Source organism: Anolis carolinensis, chromosome 1 (assembly GCF_035594765.1).
Source record: "Anolis carolinensis isolate JA03-04 chromosome 1, rAnoCar3.1.pri, whole genome shotgun sequence".
Classification (NCBI taxonomy): Eukaryota; Metazoa; Chordata; class Lepidosauria; order Squamata; family Dactyloidae; genus Anolis; species Anolis carolinensis.
This window is the reverse complement of record NC_085841.1, coordinates 88,555,587-88,582,452: the sequence shown is the minus strand read 5'-3', so window position 1 is coordinate 88,582,452 and position 26,866 is coordinate 88,555,587. Positions and strand designations below refer to the sequence as shown.

The window sequence follows — 26,866 nt, the reverse complement described above, 5'->3', positions numbered from 1 at the left end:
CCGGAGCGGCATACAGGGAGCGTACTACTCCTCTGTTACGCCAGCTCCACTGGCTGCCGATTATTTATTATTTATTTATTTATTTGCAGTATTTATATTCCGCCCTTCTCACCCCGAAGGCGACTTAGGGTGAATCACATTATATACTTATAGGGCAAACATTCAATGCCCATATACACATAGAACCGAGACAGAGATAGACGCAGAGGCAATTTAATCTTCTCCCGAGGGGATGTTCGATTCTGGCCACAGGGGGGAGCAGCTGCTTCATCATCCACTGTGATGGGACTTCCTCATTCCAATATCGTAAATTAGTTAAATTTGCCTCCCCACTTTATAAGTGGTACCTTATTTCCCATAGATGCAACTATCTTTCGGGTTGCTAGGTCAGCAACGAGCAGGGGCTATTTTTTATTTTTTAATTGATGGGTGCTCACCCCGCCACGGGCTGGCCTCGAACTCATGACCTCATGGTCAGAGTGATTTATTGCAGCAGGCTGCTCACCAGCCTGCGCCACAGCCCGGCCCCGATTAGCTACCGAGCACAATTCAAAGTGCTGGCGTTAGCCTATAAAGCTCTAAACGGTTCCGGCCAGCTTACTTGTCGGAACGTGTCTCTCGCTACGACCCACTTTGAAATTTAAGATCTTCAGGTGAGGTGAGGCTGGCGGGGGCAAGAGACAGGACCTTTTCAGTAGTGGCTCCCCACTTATGGAACGCCCTCCCAAATGATGTCAAGCAGGCTCCCTCACTTCTATCTTTCCGCAGAAAAGTTAAGACCTGGTTGTGGGGCCAGGCCTTCGATCAATAACAGCAGCATCAATTATTACCACCCTTAGAACTCAATCACAGACCCAGTTTTCAGACTCGAAATGCGTCAATTGTATATTTATATGCATATTTTTATGACTGTTCAATGTAGTTAATTTTAATTGATTGAATTGTTTGTATTATTTTTATATATGTGTTTTATTGTAAGTTGCCCTGAATCCCCTATGGGTGAGAAGGGCGGGATATAAGTACTGTAATAAATAAATAAAGCTCTCCCATTTTCAAAGACAGGCCTGATATGTATCATACTATGTTTCACATGTTTCCCAATTTGGGACTCAAAGAAGCTGGCAACAAATAAAACAAAAACATACTTTGTATTTATTGTAGCATCAGCATGTTGTATAGTAGTAAAAGTACTAAATTATCTGAAAACAAAAGCCTGGATAAATAAAAAGATCTTCAAAAAGACCAGAAAATGTCAGGAATTATTTTCAGGAAAGCTTTTGCTGCTATCACCAAAGAGGCCCTCTCCATAGTAGGTACTTGTTTGGTAAAGCCAAATTGTCACTTCACAAGAATATCGAACACTTCAGGTAAATATATATAAGGTAACCTGGTTTCCAAGTAAGATAGGACTTTGAAAATTAAAATTAGCACTTTTAATTTGAGGTAAGAAATGGTCTGTGAAGCACAGTTGTAATGTCAAGAAGCCCAGGCCTATTTACAATTGTAAAGATCTACAGTGTTGAAATCAGTCTACATAGATATAGATAATATGTATTTATGTCTACAGAGATAGAGATATAAAAGCTAGGCTTCAGTAATCACTTTGCAATTTCAAATAAGAAGTTACTGAGCAGGGAGAAGTCTTTTGTAATAATACAGCAAATATAAACTTTCATTTTTATGCATGTCATGCTTTAAATCAAGGCCAGAACAAGAACTAGAGAAACCTACGGTATATACTTTCCAATCCTTTTAGTTTAAATAAGAAATCTTTTAGCACATATCAGTTGCCTTTTGAATTCAAAGAAATAACTATTTGTCTCTTGAAGCATAAAAAAGAGGAAGAGAGGAAGAGAAATGTGGCTGCTTTGTATTATAAGCCACTTAAAGACTAACTTTAGTACACACTTTTGTGAGTATAAACTCAAATTTTCAGATGAAGTACAGAGTGGTATCTTGTTAATGTGGGATTTGTGTATTGATAGTGTTTAAATATCTCACTCCCACAACTTCATAAATATGCTTTACTTCCTAAGTCCTAGATATAGTGCTCTACTGTATCTGTTAAGACAGATATCTATCCATGAAAGTCTATGCTAAAATAAAAACAATTAGTCTTAAAAGGGTTCTTACAATTCTTTTTTTTTCTCCCCCTCCCTTCCTCCTTCTGAATTCAATGAGACTTAATGTCAGTTGGATTACGCCAGCCATGGTGTGGCTCTTAAAAATGTACGGCAACATTCTTTATAAAAGAATACCTAAATGTAAGATGATTCTTAAATCCTATACTTCTAGTTTCCTATTTGTATATTATATATGGTGGAGGGGCGGAATAACTTCCTGGATGTCTCTTCCATAAAACCAACTCATTGGGCTTTGAGCAAGAAATTTATGTCCCCTTTTCCTCAACCTAACTCCACTTCCTCAACTTTTAAATATGGAAATTATAATTAATTAGAATATTAGTGAGATCAATGTTTCAACGTGTCTAAAAGATAGCTAACACTGGTAGTAATTAGGAAGGTCTTTGGTTACATTAATAGAAAGTGAATATATTACTAAAGTAGAATTGTCACCCTTAATATATGCTGTTGCAGCATTCTTTTTGGTGAATTTCCTCTTCAGCAACAGCTGGTGTGCAACAATCTGGAAATTTGTTTGCTAGTACAGCAAATTTTAAGTTCCGACTGTGATATTGTTTATAACACTTATGGAGCACTAACTGTAAAATGATTTATGCTTATTGTGTGCTGTTGAATTTTTTACATTCCCTTGATATCATTTAATCACAATATTTTTTAGTCTTTCCCTAAATTAAAGTAGTGTCTAATACTCAACTTTTTAAGAGCAATGCAAGATATTACATTACATTTTTATTATATCATTTATCTGCTATTATTTTTATATACTTTGTTCTGTTTTATATACTTTGTTCTCAGTTTACATTGCCCTGAGACATAATGGTATGAACTCTCTTTCGGTGGTCTATTCATTGAGTCTAGCAATTCAATTTAGACTTAAAGGTTATAATTCTAAACATGGACAAATAAAGCACAAGCAACTATAGCTTCTCAAGGCCATTTTTGTTGTAAGCTTCCAGAAGAGGCAATTTTACATTACAACAAGGTGCAGCATATATGTGTGTGCATGATTGTGATTGCGCACACACATAATTTTGGGTTTTGCTAGAGTGTTCTTCCAAATACTGAATATTTTCTTATGTATTATTGGCCATTGGATTAGTAGTCTTTTGTAGCACAGGAATATATACTACAAATGGCAACTCGCATAATGTAAATTGAAATGAATATGCTAAATGTTCTCTGTTTCCTTTTTTGATGTATTTTGTTTTAATTGCCACTTTTCTTCAGCTGCAAATGAGACTGCTTTAAAACTCAATGAGACACTTGGAGTCCCAGATAAAACTATTGACAAAAGCCTTCAAGAAATACAAAGAGATGTTGACAAAATGATGGCAGAGCTAAGGAAGAGAAATCTAAATACACAAGAGGAGGCTGCCCAAAATGAATTAGAGTGAGTAGCAAAGCTGTAAATAAAGAAGAACAAATAGCTGAACTCATTCGAATGTCAATAGAATTTGAAATTTCAGTGGCAACTGCAACCTGTTCAGATTAACAAAGCCAGGCATAATAAGTGTTTTATTTTCCAATTCCAAATAGATTGTAATGCTGTAGGCATCAATTGGGCCTTCTCAGTGTCTGCCCGCAGGAACTCTTTTCCCAGAGAAGTTAGAATCGCACCCTCCTTACTTTATTTCCACATACATTTGATGGTTGCATAAGGCCTGTCTCACCTAGACACTGCACTTAATCAAGCTAAATATTGTGCTTGTGTGTGTTTGTGTGCATGTTTAATTATATACATTGAGATCTTGTTTTAATTTTTTATTGTTTGATTTTGTTTTAACTTTTCAATTTTCATATTAAGTTTTATAATGTGAATTGGGAAAAAGGTGGAATAGAGACAATAGGAGAAGAGAATGATATATAAAGAATGGGTCACATAGTTATCTTTGGATGTTCTGTCTCCAGGTTTTCCCTACAGTATTGTTAAGAATAAGATTTTTTGAAAAGCAAACAAACCAAACAAATTTGAGACATAGATCATCTGAGATTTTTCACCATGCTGTTCTTATCAATATTGCATTGTTTATTCATTTATATTCTGCCTTTTTCTAAATTAAATTCTCAAAGCAGTATACACATTATTTAAACCAGAACATTAAATAGATGATATAGATAAATAGTTTAAAAACAGTTCAATAATCTATAGGGTTAACATAATGTAAAACTCATTAAGAACAATATGAAATCAATAAAACAATGCAGCACACAATAAAAAGCACATCACAATCAATTCCTAAAAGCCTGCTTATGGAAAGAAGCCCAAAGAGAAGCAACACTCACCTACCTAGAGAAGGAGTTCCTAAGTTTAAGAGCAGTTACCAAAAATACCCTCTCCCTTATTGCCATCAAAAAAACTTGACAATATAGTGCGGCAAAGAAAAAACTTGATAATATAGTGCGGCAGAGAATATAGTGCTGAAGATCTAAGAGCTCAAACAGGATCACAGAAGACAATATGGTCCTCAAAATAGATTGGACTAGCACCACGTTATCATGACAGATGGCCAACGAATTAAGGCAAGAGACTACACTACTTATCCTCCATATGCATTCGCTTTGTATCAGCCTTTTCCATTAACACTACACTGTATTCGTTCCATTTTTACTTGCATCAGAATTCATATTGGTTTCACTTCCCATGTCTGATTATAAAAGCTTTTCTTGAAAAACCAGTGAATCATAGTAGTAGCAGATGAGAGGGATGATGAGAATCCACAAAATTAGATGGAGAATCTTTTGCAGAAATCACACCAACTTGTGATTTTTTTCTCTCTGTTTGGTTTTAAGGCTTGTCCCCTTCCTCTAGAGTCTATCACATTCAGGGTCATTCTTCAGCCCTCAGGAGATAGTCCAAAGTACATTTCAGAAAGAGTGAAAATAAAGAAGTATAATTATAATATATAGAGAAAGGAAAGGATGGTATTTTGATGGGGTGGATGACAAATAGGGCTTTCCGAAATTCTTTTTTTATTATTATTATTAATTGTAGACAAAGTAGAGCAATACAAATCTTGATAATGAAATTCCACTTACATTTCCACTTAATATGATGCATGTTATGTATTTAACTTTATCAATCCCAATTCCAAACTTACCAACCACTTGTGGCCAGCAGTTCCCCACACTCCCAATTTCAAATCTTTATAAAGCTGTTTTCTTCTCTTTCAATTTCAAAAATGGTATTGAAACAATGTGTATGTGAATATACACATGCATGTATGTCTATGAAATTATGATTTTTTAGCTTTGTTCTTGTGAGCATTTTAATACAGACACCTAATTTAGAAGACAATTGCTGTGAAATTAATAGTTTATATTTAGGAGATCCTGCCATACTCTATAGCAGTGTTTCTCAAACTCTGCTCTTTCCGGTGTTTTGGACTTCAGCTCCAAACAGCTGGTAAACTGACTAGAATTTCTGTGACCTGAAGTCCAAAACACCTGGAGATACAGAGTTTAAGAAACACTGCTCTATAGAGTAGGGAGCCAGGTATAGTATAACACAGAAAAGTTGCCTTCAGTAAAGTCCCACCAATATAAAACTGGAACCCATTACTTTAAACCCAATTGATTTGAGGAAAGTTTACTTCAAAGTAAGAATTGGACTGGTTGATCCTTTCCCACATTGCTTTCAATGGGTGTTGAAAAAACTTACAGAAAAAGAACTACCTAGTTGAAAAGCCCAGAAAATATGCTTTCCTGGGTCTTCTGCCTTGAGTATGCATAAGGATTTAGGACATGGTGGCTCATTTACTTTTCTTTCTCCCAGACATCTTTAAGGATTGTTCTGTTTAAAAGTGTGTTAGGTAGATTTCAGATGTAGATGTCTCTTTGTGTATGTACTGTAATTTAATACTAGGATGAAAACACACTCATATTATTCATTTGTATTTTTGGTTCAGTATTTTTATCTCAAATATTATAGGTAAAAAAATGCCTGCCCTACCACAGTAATGGGTATAGATGACCATAGAGAATTTTTACTATATTGTTTTATGGCATCTGCATTAAGAAATACAGATTTAATGTCAAAGCCCATATTTCAAAAGCCGTGCTATTGTCAATGATAATGCTGGTATGTACTGAATAACATGATGAATTAAACTAAGTAGAGTTGTAAAGTAGCATGATTTATTAGAAATAGTGGAAGGAAAAGAGTAGAGATGGCTGGTGGGGAAATTATGTCTTTAGAGTAAATTTATATTGTTGAATTGTCCTCCAGCACAAAAGTTGACTGAACAACACTTTATAGGAAAAAATCCTGCTTGTTCTTATTCTACTAGGCATATCCAGAAAGTAAAGTTACAAGATTTTTTTAAAATACAAAGAATGAATATATTTTAATTAAACTTACATGAATTATAGCATAGGCATTACAATATTTTTCCACATAATGACATTTCAGTTAATACATGTTGTCATCTGTGGGGCGAGTTTTTTATGCCTGTGTCATAGAAGTCTCCCACCAGAACCGAAGCTGGGAGTAGCTGGCAGAGGTGAGGCCGAGGCTGCCTCTTTGCTGGAGGGGCTCCCTTTCCTCCAAGGCTAACCTCCCTCCCTCCTTTCCTCCTGTCCCCCTTTTTCTTAGTGGAGGGAAAGGGAGGCCCCAAGTCAATGAATTAGAAGGAGGGAAGGAGAGAAAGATTGGGAGGGGGGGGACAGAAAGGCAGCACAGACCTTGTTAACCCGCAGCCAGACCCCCAAAGGTGGAGGAGGAGGTCAGCCATAGTCACCTCTTCTCCCTCCTTCCTTCCTTCCTTCCTTCCTTCCTTCCTTCCTTCCTTCCTTCCTTCCTTCCCTTCTTCCCTTCTTTCCCTCTCTCTTTTTCTTTCTTTCCCTTCTGGATTGGGGGGGGGGGGGGTGGTTTTGCGTGTCACACACTTTGCTTCTTGAGAAAAGGAGCGGGAAGAGGGCGGCGGTTCCCTAAAGCAGCAGTTCTTCTTCCTCCCCGTCGCCTTTCTTCCTCTTCCTGCCACTTAGGAAACTGCCACCCTCTTCCCCTCTCCTTTTCTCAAGAAGTAAAGTGTGTGACACGTGATAAAGGGGTTAGAAATTAGCTTATTCATATTATCATTATTGCATATTCCATATCCAAAGAGTGGACAATGACAGCAAACATAAACATTAAAACACACAATCCAGGTCATATTCTAACTAAATCTAGTCTAGTAAGATACCATGATCATTTGTTTCAAAAGCCACCAAGAAACACAGACAGAACAATGCAGCCGTGTTCCCCCTGCTTTTCACCCAGATTGTTTTGTCAGTCCAAGTAATTAAAACTGTTTTGCTGCTATGTCCTGGTGTGCAACCAGACTGAAATGGATCTGTTTCTACCAAGAACATGTGAAATTGTCCAGACACCATTTCAGATGTTCTTGAAGAAACAGATTATCTGGACCTATTTCAGTCTCTCTTCAAGTTAGAGGATAGCACTGAACCACTCTTTGACTGACGGCATATTCAGGTTGAAAGATGACTGGAAGAGGGGAGTATCACATTTACATGGAGCTGTAAAAAATAAAATAATACATTAGAATAGTCTTGATCAAGGGCGTACATTTAATTTAATTTTAATAAATCTTAATACAGTAGAGTCTCGCTTATCCAACATAAACAGGCCAGCAGAATGTTGGATAAGTGAAAATGTTGGATAATAAGGAGGGATTAAGGAAAATAATAATAATAATAATTTTATTTTTGTACCCCGCCATCATCTCCCCAGAGGGACTCGGGGCGGCTTACAGATATAAAACCAACATACAATAATATCAAGTACAAAAACACACAAATAAATTTAAAAGGCATTAAAAATCACAGTCATTATAAAACACTTGAGAAACACAGCAATAAAAACATAAAATGAGCTGGGCAAAGTGGAACTTGTAAACAAGAAGGAAGTTAAGGTGTTACAAGGTCATGGGAAGAGCCTTGGAAAAGCCTATTAAATGTCAAATTCCATTATGGTTTTACAAATTAAGCATCAAAACATCATGCTTTACATAAAATCAACAGAAAAAGCAGTTCAATACGCGTTAATGTTATGTAGTAATTACTTTATTTATGAATTTATCACCCAAACATCGCGATGTATTGAAAACATTGACTACAAAAACATTGACTACTAAAAGGCAAGCAAAAGTTGAATAAGCGAGACTCTACTGTAATGTGTAACATGTTCTGTTTTGAAAATAATGTAATAAACATGTAGAATAAAATATTGTGTATCATATATTACAGAGCAGCAGTAGCTCTATTGAAACGAGTGAATAAGTTGTTTGCAGATCCCAGAAAGAAAACAGAAGAGCTCAAGAATGAAGTCAGAGACAAACTGTCAGACTACCAAGATAAAGTTGATGATGCTCTGGACCTACTGAGAGAAGCAACCAATAAAATTCGGGAGGCAGATAGGTTATCTGCAATAAATCAAAGAAACATGACTATGGTGGAGGTAGGTGTTCACAAGGACTAGGGTCTTATATGATTATTTGCAGAGTGTAAACCTTTATCATCTTTACCAATCATGCTGTTGTTGCTGGATTGTACTTTTATGGCTAATTCTTGATCAATGTGGTCAGGATAATGCCTGCATGATCCAGTTGTGGTTCGGGGGAAAGGATTGCTGTCACTTTCCTGTACCACTAATGTACTTGACTCTTTTTCTTTTCCCAGTTACAAAATTTCAGGCAGATCATGCCCAGGTTCTCCACCCACACCACCAGTAATCACTGGTTAATCATGCTCCCTGACACCCTTCACTGGGGTTGTGCACAAAGGAGGGATATCCTCTAGTAGAACAGCCTTAAAATTACACAGACTGGGAGCTTACACCAGCATAAACCACCACCAGATCTCTGGGGCAGATCTGGCTCATTTCTTCTCCAAAAAATCAGAAATATAAACCTTCAAACAAATCCTGGATTCTTTGTTGGCTTCCAGTGGGAAGTAGTTGTGCCCATGTTTAAATAACACAGTAAACTATGTTATGTAGTTTGTTTAACTGCTTCTGATTCATGTATCAACATGGTGGCCATAGCCGCGTAGTCAGAATTCTTGTTTTTTGCCTTATTGTGCATGTAGTCTTCACCATTGTTTTACTTTCTATTTGGACACTAAGTTAAATCAATGCAATTTCTAATAATGTGAAAAAGGAAGCAACAAGAAATTAAATTTTTACTCTAGTGCACAATTAGTAATTAATTTATATATAATACACAGATGGTAGATAGCAACTGAAATAGGAAAGACTTATATATGGCCCAAAACAACTGTCATTTTAAATTATCTGTTAAAATGTACAGATATACACACACCCATACATAGAGTCAGTTAATCTTGAGCACTGGCATAACTGTACATTCTCTTTCTGTCTTGTTCCCAAGTAAGGGATTAAATGGTCATATGCAAATTCAGATTATAAATCAAAATACCATATATCTTTTGTAGTTAGTAACTGGTGTAAATGATTTACTTTGATTAAATTTTAATTGCAAGTCTTGAAAGCACATTATACTGTTCATTAACAAGTGCTTAGCCATGAAAGTAAAAGCAAAGTCAACCTCAAATGAAGATAAATGCTTCAGTTTCTTGTTTATGTCTCTCTGTCATTCTGTGATCCTACTGTAGTTTTCATACATTTTTTGGGGAGCTAAAGGGCTATTTGCTATTGTATCCTAGATCTTGCTTCTAAGTGTCTTCATGAAATTAGAGGAGATTACAATTATACTATAGTACCATTTTACAATGTTTGAGATGTATCTCATCCATTTGTCATATTTTTCCTCAAGCAAAGCTGACTTTTTTTTTTCTTTAGAATTTTTGGGTTTAAAATTGTGTAGATAACCATTGTGGATAGCCATTTCCCCCCACAAAATAGCCCACCACATTTAGAAAGCAATCAAAACTTCAATGGAGAGGGTAGGGTAAAGCACTTCTTCTGTTTACATCTTATCCTATTTGTTGTTGTTGTGTTGCGCCTTCAAGTCATTTTGGCTTATGGCAACCCTATCACATGGTTTTCTTGATAACATTTATTCAGAAGGAGTTTGCCATGGCCATCTCTGAGGGTGCATGAGTATGACTAACCCACTCAGTGGGTTCCATGGCAAGGCAGAGATTTGAACCCTGGTTTCCAGTGCTAAACCATTGCTCCGTGTTGCCTCTGCACTTTACTAAAACCTGTACAGTGTAACATATATGTCCCAGTTTTCAATTCTTGGGATTTTGTGACATCACAACATGTCAACTAATGAAGAAAGGTTTCTGAGAGAGTACAAGTTTTGTCCCGGCATATGTGACTCTTGGGTTAAATGTACATTTTTAAAAATATATATATTGTGGGTCCTGTACTTTAATCTTTTTTCTACAATATACCATAGGAAATTCACCAAAAGTGGCAGTTATACTGGGTGTGGGAAAGAAGCATGAGATGAGCTCTAGTTCAGTGAATATCCACAGGGGTTCAGTTTCATAATAGCCATGATGTGAATGTACATGCTTCAGTGTGAACATATTTATATTACCCCCTTTTCATAATATGAGGTATGACGATCTGTGGTGGTTGGAAATTGTGAGTCCAGAAACTTTGGGTCCAAAGCTGTATTAAGAAGACAATTTTCTATATTTCATAAGGCAACTGAAGTAAGAATCATCAAAACAAAGTATAACATCTGAAATTGGAAATTCTTTTATATGTAAAATAACTTATGCATTTTGAAATGTTTTCCTCTTATGACCAAATATAATCTATAGAAAAAGAAGCAACTTGTAGAAGATGGACAACAGGAAGCTGAAAATACTCTAAAGGAAGGAAATGACATCCTCAATGAAGCTAATGACCTTGCAAATGGAATCAATTTAGCTGTGGAGGTAAATATTATATGTTTGCAGACAGGGCACAATGATACAGATTTCTGTAAAATTGAAATAGGGCAATGAAATTTAAATTACTAATTCCATTTTTTATCTTATTGTATACATATTTTGGTGTAATACTAAGTCATGAAGCTGATTAAAAAATCCTACATGAAGGGGAAATCAGGGTTTGAAGTCATGATGTTACCTTTGATGTATTCATTGTAAGCTGGAGAGGTCCTAACAATGTTCTTTCCCCCCTTTTATCAAGTGGCACTATTTGCTTTTTTCCCCTTTTTATTATTACTTGGAGAGCTAAACTGTAATGGTAACATGAAAGGATGCCCTGTATCAAGTTCAATTACTGATTACTTTTTAAAGCAAAATTCTAAGCCCTTGATGAAGTGATTCCAACTAGAATATGCCTAAAGGTTCAGCCTAGCCAATTTTCAAATGTTTTGGGATCAGTAAAGGTGAACGCTGCTACCCATGACAAGGAATAACAAACATTTGTGGTGTTGTCAGTGCTCAATGTGCTCCAGTCCTCGGAGCAAAGGCAAGAAATTTCAGGATAAGAATGTTGTCTTGAAATGATGCCAGTAACCCCTGGAAATGGCATTTTCAGGGACATTTTTCAAGAAGGGAGGAATGAGAGAGATACTTTGAATATGTAAGGGATAAAGGTCACTGGGAGTGGCACTAAACTATTCCCAAAGCTGGGAGGAAAAGTAAGCTGCTCCCATGAGTTGCAGGGGGATAACAATAAATTTTCCCCCTGGGTCCTCTCCTTGAAAATTATGCCTGCATAAACATGTAGCATTATTTCTACAAAATGCATTTACATTTTTAAGGTCACATTTTCAAGTGCCCTGCATCACATCTCCAGGTCACTTGGATTTTGAGAAATTGAATAGACAAATAAGGAGAGTGTGGAGCAAAAAATAATCCAGAAGTCATATATGAAATATAGCTAGCTTCCTTGCACATGGAATTGTGGTATTTTCAAACTTCACTACCACAAAGTCAGTGATCTCTTTTCCCCACATTCACACTGCAGTAATAGTTTATCCCAGCAGGGCAGGTTGGAAAAATAATAGTCAGCTTTATGACTTTATCCTTAAAAAGGTGGTAAAATGCAATTACAGCAGAATAATACCATGCTTGGTGGTAGTTTTCACACAATAGCACATCTCTCCTGTTGCTGCTTTGCATTTCAATCATTAGTTGGATTACACTGACAGAAAATTCATAAGTGGCTCCCAATATTGCCGCGGTTCCAACACTACTCCTGTTGCAATGTGTCCTTTCTACTGCAGTTGTGATATTCCAGCAGTCATGTGGCATGAGTGGACATGTTCCTCCTCTCCCCATTTACCCCTCACTATTCCCAAGCAGAGTGAGGTTGCTTTAAGCAATTTTTCTTTCCTTTTATATTTCTTTCCTGTTCTTTTTATTGTTTTGTTATAATTGTGCAATCTTGACCACATGAAAAATCGGACAGCATGCATGTGTATGTCCTGGGTAGGTCATACACATGAAGGAAGAGTTAATGAAGCAGGGCAGAAGAGTGATCATGGGACTGTGCATTGACAAAATAGCACTGTAGCGTGATTACAAAGTGTGATAGTGATTGTTTCAATACCAATATTTCCATTTGTTTCAACAATACAATTGCTGCAAGACAAGTGTGTTAAAAGTCTCTAGTTTCAGCCTACATTGCCTATTCTCTGCACAACTTGTTTTCAGGACATACAGTTTTCAGACCACTTTCACTATGCTAAGAAAATGTTTGTCTATTGTCTTCCCTATATTTATTAACCTGCCTTTCCCTTTTGTTCACCTTATATTGGCCTGGAAATAAGTATGGCTAAGCTATTTCCTGAGAACTGTGAAAATAGTTTGGTTTAATATCATTTTGGATAAAGCTTTTGGAAATAAAATGAGGCCACACCTTTTGTCTGCAAATCCCCATTCCCCTACATATGCTCCAACACTACCCTTTAAACATATTTATCTGTTTTCTCTCACTTTTCAACTACAGAAAAAAAGTATATCCCTTTTCTCTTCAATATCTGGAAAGAGGCTTCAGTGGACTCCAGCCAATGTAATTGCCCCACAATCAGCTAACACATTATAACTGTTTTATAACTGTATTCTCAGTTCACTTCTGACACAATAAAAATATAGCTAATCCATGCGTGAGGTCTAAAGGAGTGCTGGGCAGAGGGAAATGCAAGAAGATCACCCCTTTCTGATTCTTTTCCTGATTTATTCCCACATTTATTGTCTGAATGAGATTTTATACATATTACTGTTTATAAAATATATAAAGAAAACATGAAAGTACATGCGAACAACAAGAGTTTTAAGAGGTGTCAGTAGCCTATTTCATGACTTTGTGGGTAAATCTTTGTGTTATTCATTAAAAGGCTGCAGTCCTTATACACAAGAATCTGACCTCACTGCAAACATTGGATCAACATCTGGAAGTATTGGACGAAAATAAGTGAAACCTTGGAAATATGGTTTTAGGGATATATCAGCTTTCTGTATTGAGGGTAATGAATATGCAGAAGTCCCTTCTCTCAGCTGAACCAACCTTATGCCAGCTTAGTTGCCTGAGTGTTGGCATGCCCCACTTCTGCTGGTTGATCTCAGAGATCATCCAGCCAAGAGATATGGCAGCATAACAGCTCAGCTGGCTGATGTCTGCTAGAAAAAGAGCCAGAGAGGGGGCTCAGCAACAGAGGAACCAAGTTCTGTCAGATAAAATAACTTCAAACTGAAGGACACAGCCATTATGTCAGCAAAAACATTGGACAAGTCCAGGATAGTCCTAAGTAATTCTGCCTATTTGTAGATTAGGGGTGGTTTGGATTTGGCACAGCTACAACTATCCTACTCGGGCAGGTGGGCCACAGGCATCTTGGAGAAATAGGATTGTGTTATTAATCAGTTTATCCTGTTTTATATTTTCTTATCTTTCATTAATATTCACTTAGTTACACTGAAGGTAGCCTGCTACTTTTCCCTCTCAGCTCAGAAATCAAGCTAGTATGAACTTGAGCAAGCACATGAAAAGAAGATCCACCTGGAAATATAAACAATACGGGTCTGTGTTGTTTTGATGGATGTTTTGGATGAATGGATGGGTGAATAACTGGTTGATTAATTAACCAGTTTCATCAAAAATATAAATGAAAGCTCTTCAATTCACTTGCTTAAGCACATTTCTGTTATATGGTTCTTAGTATGTAGATGATGTCCGGAATAAAATAAGTCCATTGTCTGATCAGCTGAAGGATAAAATTGATGATTTATCTCAAGACATCAAAGACCGAAAACTTCCAGAACAAGTACTGCAAGCTGAGTCCCATGCTGCCCAGCTGAATGATTCATCTAATATACTGGATGGGTATGATAACTATAACTCTGTTGTTCATGTCTCAAACCAATTGCATTGTAGAATTCGATAACAGACAGAATAACTATTATTGAATTCTTCTGTTTTATTATTTGTCAGGCAGTCACAGAATGGTAGCTCCCACCCTCTGGGAGTTTAGATGGACTCTTTTCTCCAGCGGGCAAATAACTTTTTGTTAAACAGGTTTAAAGTGTGTATACAGGGAAGCTTCCTATTGCAGTGTTTGTTTTATTTATTACTGCTCCTTATGTTTGAAAGTGATTTTATAGTGTTTTAATTGTGATGGTTTCAATTATTTTTAAAATTGCACTGTGGAGTTTTAATGAATTTCGTTTTTCTGCTGTCTTGGGTTACACTTCCACAAAAAGTGGCACTTTAAATAAAACAAATAAGTAAATAAATGCAGCTGGTTCTCTGTACCCACAGGTTTTGCATCCATGGAATCAGCCAGCTTATACTTAAATATATATTTCTAAAGCCCCCCCCCCCCCAAGCAGACTTGATTTTATGCATGTTGAGCACTATATTGATAGCACACCCTGTTGTAGCTTCATGCTCAATTGGGCAGTTGTTTGTATTTTATAATGGACCCCATTGTACTATGCCATTGTATGTACAGTAGAGTCTCACTAATCCAAGCTTCGCTTATCCAAGCCTCTGGATAATCCAAGCCATTTTTGTAGTCAATGTTTTCAATATATTGTGATTTTTTGGTGCTAAATTCGTAAATACAGTAATTACAACATAACATTACTGCGTATTGAACTAGTTTTTCTGTAAAATTTGTTGTATAACATGATGTTTTGGTGCTTAATTTGTAAAATCATAACCTAATTTGCTGTTTAATAGGCTTTTCCATAATCCCTCCTTATTATCCAAGATATTCGCTTATCCAAGCTTCTGCTGGCCCGTTTAGCTTGGATTAGTGAGACTCTACTGTAATGGGATTTGGGCATCCACAGGTTTTGGAGTCAAGACAGAGTCCTGGAACCAAACCCCAATGAATACCAAAGGACCATGTCATAGTAGATTTCCGAAATTCATAATAACAAAGTCCTAATGTTTCCAAATACAAAACAAACAGAGAACACAAACTGCAGTGCTCAGTTTTGCCAGTAGTAAAGAGTTGAAACTTTTAAGAGGAATGCTTTTCACAGACTGGAAGACTATTAGAAATATAAGAATGCATTATCACTGATCCCAGCATCATTTGATTTAAAAGCAGTGTTTCATCTCCTGACACCACAGTTCCCTTGTTATGTTGGACAACCTTCATTTCCCTCAGTCTGCCTTTTCTGTTTGGAATCAAGCTGTGGGTTCAAACCAACAACATACATTTAGTATGTGGAGATGTTTCTTGAGTTTTTACATTTTATCTTCAAACAGAATCCTTGATGAAGCAAAAAACCTCTCCTTCAATGCCACAGTGGCTTTTAAAGCCTACAGCAATATCAAGGACTATGTTGATGAAGCTGATGGGATTTCCAAAGATGCTAAAGCTCGTGCCAATGAAGCAATACGACTGGTAAGAGAAAAGATGCCTTGCTTAATGGGGGAAAGAAATTGAGCCAGCATTTTTTTACTATCTTCCTTCCAGTGCCCAGAATATGGCATAGTCCCCTATGATCTGTGAATGCATGTTTAGGAGCTCCATCTGTCTAAAGTGGAATGGTGTCCACAGTGTGTCTGCCTTGCATAGTCAGGGTAGATTGCATGATTAAATATTGCACTGTGAATGGTACTAATTCCCACTCTTTGTGAACATTAATTTTCAGCACACTGTGTAACTCTACAATGTTTCCCATCCACGAAACAGATTTAGATAGTTTGAATTCTATTTTAGATCAATAGGAATTTGAGGGAACAGATAGAAGTTTTAGACATTTTGAAAAAAGTCTTTTGCTTCATAATGATGGTGGCATATGATGAAAAGTCATAAAAAAAAATAGCTGGGCCATAGGGATTACTGTTATTGAATATCTGTCAGACAAAGAGTGAACCAGTAGATGATATTATAAAGAAAACCAGCTGTACAAGCAGAGCCATGCCTCCAAAAAGGGCTACATAAAGTTATTACAAACAATTTCACAACATACGATATTCTGCAGTTGTCAAAAAGTTAAACATGGCATTACAGATAAATACACCAATGAAAATTCTTAGGACTTTGTTGATAATTATTTTACAAGGCAAAGAGAAGTAACAAGTAGTAAGAAAGCAGCCTAATTCATAATTTTGGTCGTTAAGCAATCAGCTTGCTGGGATATTGGAACATTTAGAGAATTCAAGCTGCTGAGAGATTTATGTTTACATTTTAAAAGCTTTTTTCATGCTTAGTTCTAGATGGGGTTTTTATATGCTGCCCACTGCCCAAAACCCAAATCATAAATAAAGATTTTTATTTTCCAAACATGAAAGCTTCTCCCTTCCCCCTCATTTTATACTTCTTTTCCTATTTGTATTGAAATGAGAAGCAATCAAAAGTAATACACACATACACACCCACACTCCAATCCATACACTCTTAGGAAGAATGTTACTAGAAAGATAAACTGTGCTAACATATGAGAGATATATTCTTTATATGCTTGATGTGATAGATCTCTCCTTCCTTTAAAAGCAAAATACATTAATCACAGATGAGATATTTCCACTACTCAACTGGATCTACTTAGCCCAATACGTCCCTGGGTGATGATGGTGATAAAAGATCTACTTTGCACCTAAGAATCCAATTTTGTTAAATAAATAAACACAGATAAATGTCTATTTTTTTTCTGATCGTATCCCACTTTTTATTGTTGATTGTTGTATAATACAGCTATACTGACTAGCTATTATATATTTTAAGTTAATAGTAAAAAAAATCCTATTAATTTAAATAAATTCTCTACTAATATTTCATGCCTGGCCTTGACTAAGTCTTACATTTACTGATAACCACTATGGGTAATTTCCATATGTCATTTCTTCGACTTTAAAAATTCTTGATTTGTTTTGTCTCTGGTTTTATTTTACTTGGTTTGTTTTGTTTTGATAGGAGCTCATGTGATTAGGGATCTTTTTAGGTGAGCTCACATGTTTACTAATCCCAGACACAGCTGCCTCACAAAATTAGCAAGTTTGTTACATTTTTGTAAAGAAAAACTATGCTGTGTGTCATATATATGGTGAAATGACATGCATCTATACCATATAAACAACGTTTGATTGTACACACACTCACAAATCTTTTACATGATGATGATTATTTTCTTTACAGCAATGTTTAAAATATTTAAAGTTGTTCATATTCTGTGATTGCAATTAAGTTCTCTGAAATTTCCACCATGTGCTGGCTATCAGGCACAAAATGTTTTTGTTGCATGGCAGACATAATTATCCATGTGCTGAGTGCAGATTGATACACTTCTACTTTAGCAGTGTAAAATGTCATATACTTCATCATACATCAACACTGCATAAATAATAATCTCTACTGATCTATTAAATAATCTGTTTAAGTAGTTCTTTATAGTATATTCAATGCAATCAAAATATGTTGCTCAAATCAAATCAAGTTCAATTACTCAGTCTCATTTATAACTTGCCTTTTATTTTTATATTGAAGATTTAGTCTCATAATAACTTCACTCTGTCCAATGAACTTTTTTCATTAGTCTGTCAAGCCAATTTATTATTATTATACCTTCAGGATAACGTTTATTGTTAGTGCAATGATTATTCTAGTGTGCCTTTATCTTAATTTATTTAGTAAAATATTTCCGCTCTGTTATATATCTAGCTTGCAGGGCAGCATAAAGAAAAATCAATTCAACCAATTTAAAACAATAAATATAATTTACATGTAATTTAAACAGATGCAATGCATATTAAACAATTAAATTAGTTTAAACAAGACAGTTTAAAAGCAATTAAGAGAGTTTAAGACAACTTAGAATAATTTCCTAATGCAAATTTGTATTAAATCAGTGATGTCTCAAAGGTGTTTATAGAAAGATCTAGTTAATTTCATACAAATATTTGTGAGCAATATACACACACACATACACACACATACATATTTTCGATGGGGGACATTATTCAGCAAATTCTCATGATATATGTAAAGTAATGGTACACGTATAAATGCCAGAACATGATAAAGGGCTGGATAAGAGACAAAATAAATAAAAGCTTTATCCAAAGTACATATATTCCATCTACACTGCCATATAATGCAGTTTGAAACTTCATTATATGGTCAGTATATAGCAGTGGTTTCCCAACCATTGGTCCTCCAGGTGTTTTGGACTTCAACTCCCAGAAATCCCAGCCATCTTACCAACTGTTAGGAATTGTGGGAGTTGAAGTTCAAAACACCTGGAGGACCAAAGGTTGGGAACCACTGGTATATAGATTCATATAGTACAGTTAAATGAAGTTAAACTGCATTATATGAGTCTATACCGATCATATAATACAGTTTCAAACCGCATTATGATAGCATCGATGGAGTCATAGTGAGAGTGCTCCTGCTATAGATAAATGTTGGTCCTAGCTATGTTAGTTGGGCTTTTATATGCTTTTAACAACTACCACTAGTCACTTTTTAATTGCATTTCTCTTGTGAGGCCACAGTCCATAAATACCATATAAATGGGTTGCTGTTAGTTCTTTTGGGCTGTATGGCCATGTTCCAGTAGTAGTCTCTCTTGATGTTTTGCCTGCATCTATGGCAAGCATCCTCAGAGGTTTGTTCAGAGGCCCTGAACTAACTGCTAACTACTTTCCATATACAGTATCTGTTATAATAGTTCACTATTTAAAATTCTGCATTCCATACATTTGTATTTCCATTTTCCATTTCATGGACTTTGGCTACTTCGCTTTGATGTAAAAGTCTTTTAAGAGCTATGCATTGTGAATGTCATCATGAATTCATGATGCACTACTTTAATTTAAAACATGTTGGTGATCATTTCATATTTTCATGACTCATCAACTAAATTGCCTGGTTTTCCTTTTTTAGGATTTTCAACTTCTGCTGAACCTGCTGTTTAGCATACATTTTGGTGACACTAGTTGGTTGCTGTTGTTTTTCTTTTTCTTCTGTAGGCATCTGGTCCAGAAGGATCATTAAAGGATGGTGCCAAGAATGCTCTACAAAAAAGCTTTAGAGTTCTTAATGATGCCAACAGGCAGGCAAATGATCTTAAAGGTATATATTTTCTTTTTCTTACGATAATTGGGTTTCATTGAAAAGCTAATGAGATGTGTTATGGTCTTAGTGCATAGGCATCTCTATAGGGAAGTATTTTGATTTACAATTCTATTTCTATATTTAGCACTTGATGTCAGTATGAACTACCTAAAAGAATTCCATATATATATTATATGCACAGAAACATAATGCATGCACACACATATATCAGTGAGGATCTTGTTTCAGCTTGCAATTTCTCCACTGTTTTTCCCATCTGTAGAAAAGATAATAGTGACCAAGAGGTGTGTTTGTATTAATTTGTGCATGAAAACCACAGAGCTGTGTGGCACAAGATACAATCTATATGTTTACTGGTTAGGAAGTCTTCATGGCCTAAAGTCTATTTCACATATCTGAAGTACTGAGACTGCTTAATTGTCAGTATATTTTAGAACTAAACAGTAGAGGAAATCAATCAAAAAATACAAATCAATGTACTTTATGGCCTGTATACATCCAATTAAAGCTTACACTGTAACAAGTAAATTTTTATTTAAAGTGCTAGAAGAGATGTGTGCGGTAACAGTTTGAGCACTGGACTACAACTGAGGACACCAGGCTTTGAATCCTCACTCAGCTATTGGAACCCACTGAGTGATCTTGGGCAAATCACACTTTATCAACTTCAGAAGAAAGCAAAGGCCCCATCTACATGGCCAAATAATAAAGTTTCAGAATGCAGATTGCACTGAACTGGATCATATGGACTCATATAATCTAGTTCAGTTCTTAATCTGTATTATACAAGCCTGCACCGATATATAATGCAGTTCAAACTTGCATTATACGGCAGTGTAGATGGGACCCCATGATAGGTTTACCTAAGGGTCGTTGTAAGTTGGAATGACTTGAAAGAGCACAACAACAATAAGGTGCTACAAGAGACTTAGTTAAACTACACATAATATAAGCAGAAAAAAGGATGGCTATTGTTGCAAAATGTTCTCTGTCCAGCAACAGATAGGTTTTTGTTGATACAAATAAGTAATAATAGTATATTGGGGGCGGGAGGAAGAGCAAAGTTCATTCTGCATGCTGTAACAGCTCTCAGGTGAATGTCATCAGAATGACATTTTTCATATTCCCATTGGCAACTGTACCAACACAATAAGTAGCTATATAAACATAAGTTTATTCATTTTACACCTTAGTTGTCATCTAAGATTCATTCTTTCACCAACTGAAAGTTCTGCCTTTCCAAATTAGCTAATCCCACCACAAGATTTCTTCTCAATTTTCAAATTAGCTACTCATATATGGTCGTGAAGCCCTTTTACTGGTTAATTGGAGAGCCATGAAGCTGATTTTTCTTTTTCATAAGAAGGCTCTAACAGTGATGAAATTGCTAAGCCAAGACGTAAAACTTTAATGTTTTCCTCAGTGCTATGTCTTGTATATATGGTAATATACTGTTAAACACTTCACTTGCACTGCAGGACTGAGTTTTGGCCTCATAAAGTGGAATTAAATTGTTTTCAGTTGCCTTGTGACATTTGCTCCAAAATTATTATTATCATAAACCTGTATAGATGCAGGTTTATCTACATCTTGGCATTTTTGGGTTAGCAAGAGAGCAGTGAAGTAACTGAAAGAAATGTGTAAAGTTTCCTTACATCTTCCAAAATCGCTATAGGAAAAAATTATATCTGAAAGACTAATAATGACTATCTATATAAAGAACTAGTAGGCAGAAGTGATAATTATTTTCGAATTTCTCCCTCAACGCTATAGATAGTGCATTATTTATTTATTTACAACATTTCTACCCCGCCCTTCTCACCCAAGGAGACTCAGGGCAGCTTACAACAACCAGTAAAATTCAATGCCACACAAAATCAGTAAAAAACAAGAACATATTTAAAACCATTAACAATAATCCATAAAATACATTATTCAAGCCTAAAAGCATATAATTAATTGCATCCATTCTTCCAAAAAAAAACCTTGCACATATACCTTAGTTCAGCCCATGTCAATATAGTACTTACTCATTAAATGCTTACGCACAAAGCCATGTCTTAACATCCTTCCTGAAGCCCAAAAGAGTTGGAGCCTGCCGGATGTTACTGGGAAGGGCGTTCCACAGCTAAGGAGCCACCACTGAGAAGGCCCTGTCCCTCGTTCCCACCAGCTGCGCCTGTGAGGCAGGTGGGACTAAGAGCAGGGCCTCTCCAGATGATCTTAGCATTCTAGATGGTTCATAGGAGGAGATACGTTCGGACAGGTAAGTTGGACCAGAACAATTTAGGGTTTTGTAGGTCAAAACCAGCACTTTGAATTGGGCTCGGTAGCATATCAGCAGCCAGTGGAGCTGGCATAACAGTGGAGTAGTATGCTCCCTGTATGCTGCCCCAGTTAACAATCTGGCTGCCACCCGTTGTACTAACTGGAGCTTCCGGGCCGTCTTCAGAGGCAGCCCCACATAGAGTGCATCGCAGTAATCCAAATGGGATCTAACCAGAGCGTGGACCACCGTGGCCAAGTCAGACCTCCCAAGGAATGGGCGCAGCTGGCACACAAGTCTTAGTTGGGCAAATGCTCCCCTGGCCACCGCCGAGACCTGGGGCTCCAGGCTCAACTATGAGTCCAGGAGAACATCCAGACTGCGAATCTGTGTCTTCAGGGGGAATGTGGCCCCATCCAACACAGGCTGTAGCCCTATGCCCTGTTTGGCCCTACGACTGACCAGGAGGACCTCTGTCTTGTCTGGATTCAATTTCAATTTGTTCACCCTCATCCAGTCCGACACAGCGGCCAAGCACCGGTTCAGGACCTGAACAGCCTCCTTAGTGACAGGTGGGAAGGAGTGACAGAGCTGGACATCATCTACGTACAGATGACACCTCACCCCGAAACACCAGATGATCTCTCCCAGCGGCTTCATGTAGATGTTGAACAACATGGGGGACAGTGCCAACCCCTGTGGTACCCCACAAGACAATGGTTGTGGGGCTGAGCAGGTGTCTCCCAATGACACCATCTGGGAACAACCCTCCAGAAAAGACCGGAGCCACTGCAGAACAGTACCCCCAAGCCCCATTCCAGCAAGATGTCCCAGAAGGATACCGTGGTCAATGGTATCGAAGGCCGCTGAGAGGTCCAGCAGAACAGCAGGGACACACTCCCCCTGTCCAGCTCCTGGCGAAGATCATCAACTAAGGCGACAAAGCCTGTCTCGGTACCATGCCCCGGCCTAAAGCCAGACTGCGCTGGATCTAGAAAATCATTGTCTACCAAGAATGCCTGGAGTTGTCCGGCCACCACACGACCTTACCCAAAAAGGGGAGATTGGAAATAGGCCGATAGCTGTCCAATTGAGTGGGATCCAGTGATGGCTTTTTCAACAGCAATTTGATCACAGCCAATTTGAGGCTTGCTAGAAATATGCCTTCCCAAAGGGAGGCATTCACTACCACCTTCACCCACTCGACCAATCCCCCTCTGGCTTCTCTCACCAGCCAGGATATGCAGGGGTCTAGGATGCATGTGGTAGCCCTCATCTCTCCAAGCACCTTGTCCACTTCCTCAGGCTGAACCAATTGAAACGAATCCATAAAAACTGGACAAGCAGGTGCTCGTGCTACATCCTCGGAGACTACCGTTAATATGGTGTCAAAGCCAGAATGGATCAAAGCGACTTTGTCCACAAAGAACTGAGCAAATGCTTCACAGCGGGCTGCTGAGTTGTCAGGGATCCCGTCTTGGGAGACGGGATATAACAAACCTCTGACAACTCAGAACAGCTCCGCTGGACAGTTCTGTGAGGACGCAATATTAGCTGCAAAGAAAGAATTCTTTGCAGCGTCTATTGCCACGGCGTATGCCCTAAGATAGAAACATAGCCATATTAGTTGAAGTAATGAAAACCTGTATACTACTCAAGTAATATATCCTCCCAGAAGTCTGGCCTGGGCTTTGACAGAGATAGGAGTGTTTTCTTTGCTATGTTATGACATCTGTCTGATTTATAGCCAATTACATAAGATATAAAATGGCTGTTAATCAGGAAAGCACTATATATTACCACCAAAAATGGCTGAAAGAGTTCTTACAGAGCAAAATGTTTTGACGGCAGCTATTAAAATTGAGATTTACTCATTTCTGTCTCCCAATCACCATCATGGTTTGGAAGCTTAAAAGGGGAAGATTGGCAGTGGAGGTATATTCTACAGGCAGCATTTGGCACAGATGTGAATGTCAGTATCTCAACTGATTGACGGAATGCTACTGTTCTCTAGCTTTTCTTCATGCCAGAATAGAAGGATTGTTTGCCTGTCAATCAGTGTAAAATAAATGGAGACAAAGATGTAGCATATAAAATCTCTTTGTCTATGAAGTAATTTTAGTTATAGTACTTTGGTTTAACAAAAGTAATCACAAACTTAAAGAAAAGAAAGCCTATGGTGTTTATTGTTATCAATTGATTAATTAATAAAAGGTTTGTTTTCTTTTTTTAAAATATAATCTTTATTAAGATTTTCAATACAAGTTTTTGTAAAAAAAAAAAGCGAAGGGGTGGTGGTGCGGGAATGTCGGTAGGGGTAAAGGGAGGCATGAGTAGGGGGAGGGGGGCTGGGGGGAGAGGAGGGAAGGGGGAGATAGGGAAAAAAAAGGAAAGGGGGGAGGTCCGGTAAGACGAAGAATAGTGGGGGTTGGGGGGCGGGGAGTATAAAAAAAAAAAAGACTTCAGAGTCCTGTCCGATGGGGATATTCCTGTTTTCCATATATCTTATCTTTTGTCTTCATTTGGCTCTTCGGGTTCTTTCCATCTATTATCTTCTCCGGATTGGTGTGGCTTGTCTTTTGTCCTTTTAGTTTTCTAATATAGATTGATGTAAAAAGAAAATTAACTATGGTACTGCTTTTTAATAGTGTACATACATATTCCCAATTTCTTAACAATTCTGAATGTATTTATTCACCTGTTGCCAATTGATTTTTTTTTCTTTGTTTGCCCTGGTATTTGGCTAGTAAGAATGTTAGCCTATCCATATTTTTAATTTCTGCTATTTTAATTAGCCATTCTGTTTTTGAGGGTATTTCTTTTTGTCTCCAATATCTAGAATAAACGATCCTCGCTGCTGTCGTTAGGTAGGTCACTATCTTCTCCTCGTTTGATCCTGCCTGCATTTCCGAAATTCCTAATAAGTAAAGTTCTGGTTGAATAGGGAACCTAGTTTCCAAAATTGCCTGGGTACTTTCGTGAATCATCCGCCAAAATTCCCTAGCTTTTTTACATTTCCACCACATGTGGTAATAAGATCCCTCCTCCCTTCCACATTTCCAACATCTGGTGTTAATATTTTTTTTGATCAGTCCGAGCTTCTTAGGTGTGATATGCCATCTATAGAATAGCTTCATCCAGTTTTCTTTTAGGTCAGAAGCATATGTCAATTTTAATTTCCTGTTCCAGCATGATTCCCATTCTTCTACTTGAATTGGCCTTCCAATATTCTTTGCCCATTTTGTCATACTGTTTTTAATATAATCCGATTCTGTATCCCATTCCAATAGGACCTTATAAATTTTTGTTATGAGTTTTCCTTCTGAGAAGAATATCCTGTCCCACAGGTTGTTTTTTCCCATAAATCCCACTGTTTTATCTCTTTTAAAATACTCCTTAAGTTGCACATATTGCAGCCATGATATTTTTAATTTAGCCTCTATCAGTTCCTGTTGCGATTTTAGTCTGATCTCTGAACCTTCTTTTTTTAGTAATTCATCGTATTTTGGCCAGTATTCCCATCCCATTAATCTTCTCTGTACTGCCTCAATCGGGGAGATCCATATAGGAGTCTTATTGTATAATCTTGCCTTGTATTTGTACCATGTTTTTAAAAGCGCTGATCTAATCGGGTGATTGTAAAAAAAAAATTCTATTTTACTTCTGTCATACCATAGGTATGAATGCCATCCAGCCCGGAGGTCTGATCCTTCCACATTTAAGATTTTCCTGTTTTCTAATTTAATCCAATCTTTGATCCACAGCAGGTTACACGCCTCATAGTATAAACTTAAGTTAGGTGCCCCGAATCCTCCTCTTCTTCTCTCGTCTGTTAAATATTTCATTTTAATTCTGGGCTTTTTCCCTTGCCATATAAAAGTGCGCAGATCCTTATTCCACATTTAAATTTTTTTCTGGTTTCTAAGTATGGGTAAACTTTGGAAGAAGTAAAGCATTCTTGATAATATGTTCATTTTAATCGTCGAGATTCTGCCCCATAATGAGATTTTTAAATTTTTCCATTTATCCAAATCCCTTTTTATTTCTTGCCAAACTTTGTTATAATTATTTTGTACTAATTGGATGTTTTTTGATGTTATCGTGATTCCTAAATACTTTATTTTTGGAGATATCGTGATGCCCAATTGGTTCAATATTAATTTCTGGTGTTTTTGGGTCATGTTTTTTGTTAAAGCTTTTGTTTTCTTCGTGTTAATTTTTAATCCAGCCAACTCCCCATATTGTCTGATTACTTCTAGCCATTTCCCCCCTGTATCAACTGGGTTCGCTATAAAACAAATTAAATCATCCGCATATGCTTTCACCTTATAATGTGTACCATGGATTTTTGCCCCTTGGAGCTCCTTATTTTCTCTAATATTATTTCATAAAATCTCTAATGTCATTATGAATATTAATGGTGATAGGGGGCATCCTTGTCTTGTTCCCCTCTCTATTATCACCGTTTCTGTTTCTCGTCCATTTATTCTAATTTTTGTCTTCTGATTTTGGTAGATGGCCTCCAATGAGTTCCTAAAATAAAATCCCATATCTAATTCTTGCGTTAATAATTTGAAAAAATCCCAATTAACCCTGTCGAAAGCTTTCTCAGCGTTAATCGCTAGAAAGAGTGCTTCTTTTTGGTTGTTTTTTTTCATAGTAGTCAATTAAATTGATTACAGTCCTTATGTTGTCTTTTATCTGTCTATTAGGTAGGAAGCCTACCTGATCTTCCTTAATCCAATTTTTTAAAAATACTTTGAGCCTTTCCGCCATAATACTGGAGAAAATTTTATAATCGACATTAAGTAATGAGATCGGCCTATAATTTTTTAGATCTTCCTGGTCCGAATTTTCTTTATGAATCACTGTGATTAATGCCTCCTTCCACGAAGCTGGCATGTTTCCGCTTTCCCTTACGAGATTCATTATTTTTTGTAAATGTGGTACTAGTTCTTTTTCAAAGATTTTAT

The 26,866-nt window shown here is 36.9% G+C and overlaps 1 protein-coding gene and 1 long non-coding RNA gene across 2 annotated transcripts in view; one reads left to right on the top strand and one right to left on the bottom strand.

Moving 5' to 3' along the window:
- lama2 (laminin subunit alpha 2) overlaps positions 1-26,866 on the top strand; it is a 630,991-nt gene that overhangs the window by 498,482 nt on the left and 105,643 nt on the right. The window contains 6 exon segments of the mRNA XM_062978830.1: positions 3,372-3,534; positions 8,388-8,598; positions 10,899-11,015; positions 14,252-14,415; positions 15,811-15,949; positions 19,522-19,624. Coding sequence (XP_062834900.1) covers positions 3,372-3,534; positions 8,388-8,598; positions 10,899-11,015; positions 14,252-14,415; positions 15,811-15,949; positions 19,522-19,624 — 897 coding nt within the window.
- LOC134298468 (uncharacterized) overlaps positions 24,199-26,866 on the bottom strand; it is a 46,362-nt gene continuing 43,694 nt past the window's right edge. Inside the window, exon 3 of the long non-coding RNA XR_010005569.1 lies at positions 24,199-24,488. This is a non-coding gene — a long non-coding RNA (uncharacterized LOC134298468). The remainder of the gene's footprint in view (positions 24,489-26,866) is intronic.